The sequence below is a fragment of the Pseudochaenichthys georgianus genome, chromosome 19 (genome assembly GCF_902827115.2).
Source record: "Pseudochaenichthys georgianus chromosome 19, fPseGeo1.2, whole genome shotgun sequence".
In the NCBI taxonomy this organism is placed as follows: Eukaryota; Metazoa; Chordata; class Actinopteri; order Perciformes; family Channichthyidae; genus Pseudochaenichthys; species Pseudochaenichthys georgianus.
The window spans coordinates 7,251,679-7,255,108 of NC_047521.1; the positions used below are offsets into that span (position 1 = coordinate 7,251,679).

Sequence of the window (3,430 nt, forward strand, 5' to 3'; positions counted from 1 at the left end):
ATCACCCTATTGACTGTATGAAGGGTGCGGCTCTTCACTTTTGTCTACCCAGACTTTCAGGTTACTCCCCCATCAACAGTCAGCTACTGGACTCACCCAGAGGAGTACTTTTCCATCTTGCGCTAAAGACATGATAAGATTTCTAAATATTACATTAAACACACACACACGTATACTGTCTATTTCAAATACATTCACTGAAAAGGAAAACATAATTATTTACATTTTTGATTTTGGGCTATTTTGCTTCCATAACATGTGTTATTTTAGATAAATGCAAATACACAAACACCCAAAATATACATTTCAGTCTTTTTAACTTTGTTTCATATTCTGTCAACGTATATGTAAATGAACACATACAAACAAGAAAGCCTCATTTGCAAATGTAACAATTTTCAGGAAACCTGTTGCCTTCTTTTTTATGCAGCAGCTGCAACGCAAACATTTCCCAATTTGGGATCAATAAAGTACATCTTATCAACCTAACTTATCTTTATCTTATCTTAAATGTGCCTTTATGAAAGTAATCAACTGACAGATTAATGGTGGTAAGTTACAGTTGGTTGAAATTGTAACTCTTTGACCTCCCTAACTTGTAGTGTCTTCCCTTAAACTCTCACACACACCCAGCATTGCATGTCAGCACAGACACACCTACAGAGTGGGTGTGAAGGGTGACTCCCCCTGTGAGGGTGTGACTTTGTCTTAATCTCTGAACCAAAGTCTGACCTGTTTCCAGAGGACTCTCTGCCATCCCGTGTGTGACATAAAGTAAAGTAAGTACATTTACTTTGAGATTAATGTGAAGTTTTCACCAAAGCTGCATTTACTTTGAGGAAAATAATTCCCAGTGGTAATATTATTAGATCATATTTTGAAATACTTCTCAGTAGATATGGCTTTAGTTATTTCTTTTTGTGTCAAGTGAAGCATTGTGCAGGGTTGGTGTCATGTTGGATGTCCTCTGCACTGTAATGCGTTCCCATGTCACAGCATGTGTTGATCAGTGTTTAGCATTAGCATTGGGTATTCATTTTAAATGACGTCAGTTACTGAATACATACAACATTTTCCACATGAAATTAGTAGAGTTATCCCTTGGCTTACAAACAAATATATTTATGTTTGCAATTGAGAACTTAAAATATTGCACTAATAGCATGGTGGTTTATTGGTTAAAAAATGTTTGCATTATTTAAAATTGCCATATTTTAGAGAAATCATCAAAAATATGTTGCAGTAATCATTGACAACGTTTTGTAACCTGATTACGTAATCCCAATTACATGTCCTTCGTTACTACCCATCCCTGCTGTTGACAACAATTGTTTGCATGCCTTTAAGCAGCGTGTGTCACTAGAATAAAACAATCAGCTAATATGGAAGAAGGAAAACAAATCGATGTGAACAAACACTAAATCAGCAGCCGTTTCTGTTTTTCTAAACTCTTTTTTTGTACATCCATCAATTAGCAATCTCCACCCACCGTCATCATGCCTGAGACTGCAGAGGCCCACTCCTACACCCTCACCACCAACCGCAACTGCACCATCGAGCTCACCAATGTCAGCTCCTCCTACTGTCTCGTCCACCCCCAGTAAGAATCTCCGTTAGACAGCGTGAACAGTCTTTTCTAATTGGTGTGTTAATTAACCAATGAAGACAGTGATTATCAAATTCCTTCAATGTTCTTGAATCCATGTATCCATGACTACCAGTGGTATACAGTGAATACATCTTACATATACTGTGATTTAAAGCACCATCACCTAGGTTGGGAATCATTGAGCGAAATTACCAGTACTGTTAATAACACATTTGACACTTTTGCACTTTTACTCAAAGAGGATTGTTTCATGCAGAGCATTAGCCCACTTATAAAGGAGTACTTTGACATTGTGGTATAAGCACAACCTGAGTAGAGGTTAGGGTTAGGGTAAGATTTGGGGTTGGCGTTCGGGGTAAGAAAACGTGTTTGTCCACTCATCACTGCATCTCTTTGACCCTGCAGGGTGCACTTGGAGAGTGGCTTCACCTTCAGCCCTCCCCAGCCCACCGTGCGTACCCAGAAGACCGAGGTGTGCTCCTTCATCAAAGACGACCACACAGCATCGGGTGCCGTCGGCGTCCTGACCTACGAGCTGTTCGACATGCGCAACCGCCACTGCAACGAGGTGATCGCGATCATGTTCTCGGTGCCGTTCGACTACAACTTCTACAAGAACTGGCTCGGGGTGGGTGTCTTCGAGCACACAAGAGAGTGCAACGAGGACCTGTTCAAACATATGTACAACGAAAAGGATTTCACCAACTTTCTGCGCCACGAGGCCGACGGCTCAGGGGTGACCTACAAGGGGAGGATGGTGGATGTGAGGGCCTGCATGTCCGACGAAGGCAAGGCCATAATCAAACTGGAGCTGTACGACAAGATGGGCAACTGAATGTTTGTAATGAGTGCATTGGTGTGGAATAAAATGTTGAAGCAGATGTTCCTGAAACCTACATACAATGTGTTTGTCCATGTATGGGTGCTTTCAATGAATAAAAAACTATACAATGCAATTCTTGTCCTTGACCATTTTTCATCTTTATTTGAGCCATTAAAAATGGTCACAAATGTTTGCAGGCAATGAAAAGATTGAAATCTCCTCAGCAGAAATAACATGAGTCATACTTCACTTTGATTTATAAAAGTATAAAGGCAAGGCAAGGCAAGGCAAGGCAAGGCAAGGCAAGGCAAGTTTATTTATATAGCACTTTTCAACACAAGGCAATTCAAAGTGCTTTACAAAAAAAAAATGAAAGATATTAAGCATTAAAAAAGAAAAGCTAATAAAATAAACATTAAGGAAAAATACATGGATAAAAGTTACAGTGCAGTTTAAGATATGAATAGTTCAATTAAAAGCAGCGACAACACAGCCAGACTGTGCAACATGCCATTTAGAGGTGCAGCATGTTCGTGTCCTCATGCAGACAGGAACAACCGCATCACTGCAGAGATAAAAGGTGCATCATGAGACGATGAGATAGTAAACAATCTGCCTTATGCAGCAATGTTTTCTTAAGCAAGTCAACTCCAGATGCACTAAATCAGGGGTGTCAAACTCAAGGCCCGGGGGCCAAATCCGGCCCGCCACTTCATTTTATGTGGCCCCACAAGAGCTTGCAAAGAATATAATAAGTTTATTATAATGTTACGTGCCGCTTTACAGGATAACGTTGCCCATAAACTACATGTCCCACAATGCATCTCATTTTGTGACATGCGCAATGAAGAGACTTGGAATTATTTCCTCTAGACTTCTGCTTTCAGACGCAGTTAATTATGAAGTTATTACCCTATCCGATAATAATCCAATGCAGAGGAAATATTGTAAAATAATACATTATTTTATATTTATTATGCATATTTATCTATGTATAT

General features: G+C 39.7%; 1 protein-coding gene across 2 annotated transcripts; it reads left to right on the top strand.

Moving 5' to 3' along the window:
- The first annotated feature begins 670 nt into the window (after nucleotides 1–670).
- Nucleotides 671–2,565, top strand: LOC117464530 (DELTA-sagatoxin-Srs1a-like). 2 transcript variants are annotated; one of them, XM_034107011.2, is made up of 3 exons: nucleotides 671–779; nucleotides 1,476–1,600; nucleotides 2,015–2,565. In XM_034107011.2, the coding sequence occupies exons 2-3, from the start codon at nucleotides 1,497–1,499 to the stop codon at nucleotides 2,442–2,444; spliced, it is 534 nt and encodes a 177-aa protein (XP_033962902.1). In that variant the 5' UTR covers nucleotides 671–779; nucleotides 1,476–1,496; the 3' UTR covers nucleotides 2,445–2,565. The 2 variants fall into 2 exon arrangements, with proteins under 2 accessions (XP_033962902.1, XP_033962903.1); XM_034107012.1 differs by having other exon boundaries at nucleotides 689–774.
- The last annotated feature ends 865 nt before the right edge of the window (nucleotides 2,566–3,430 follow it).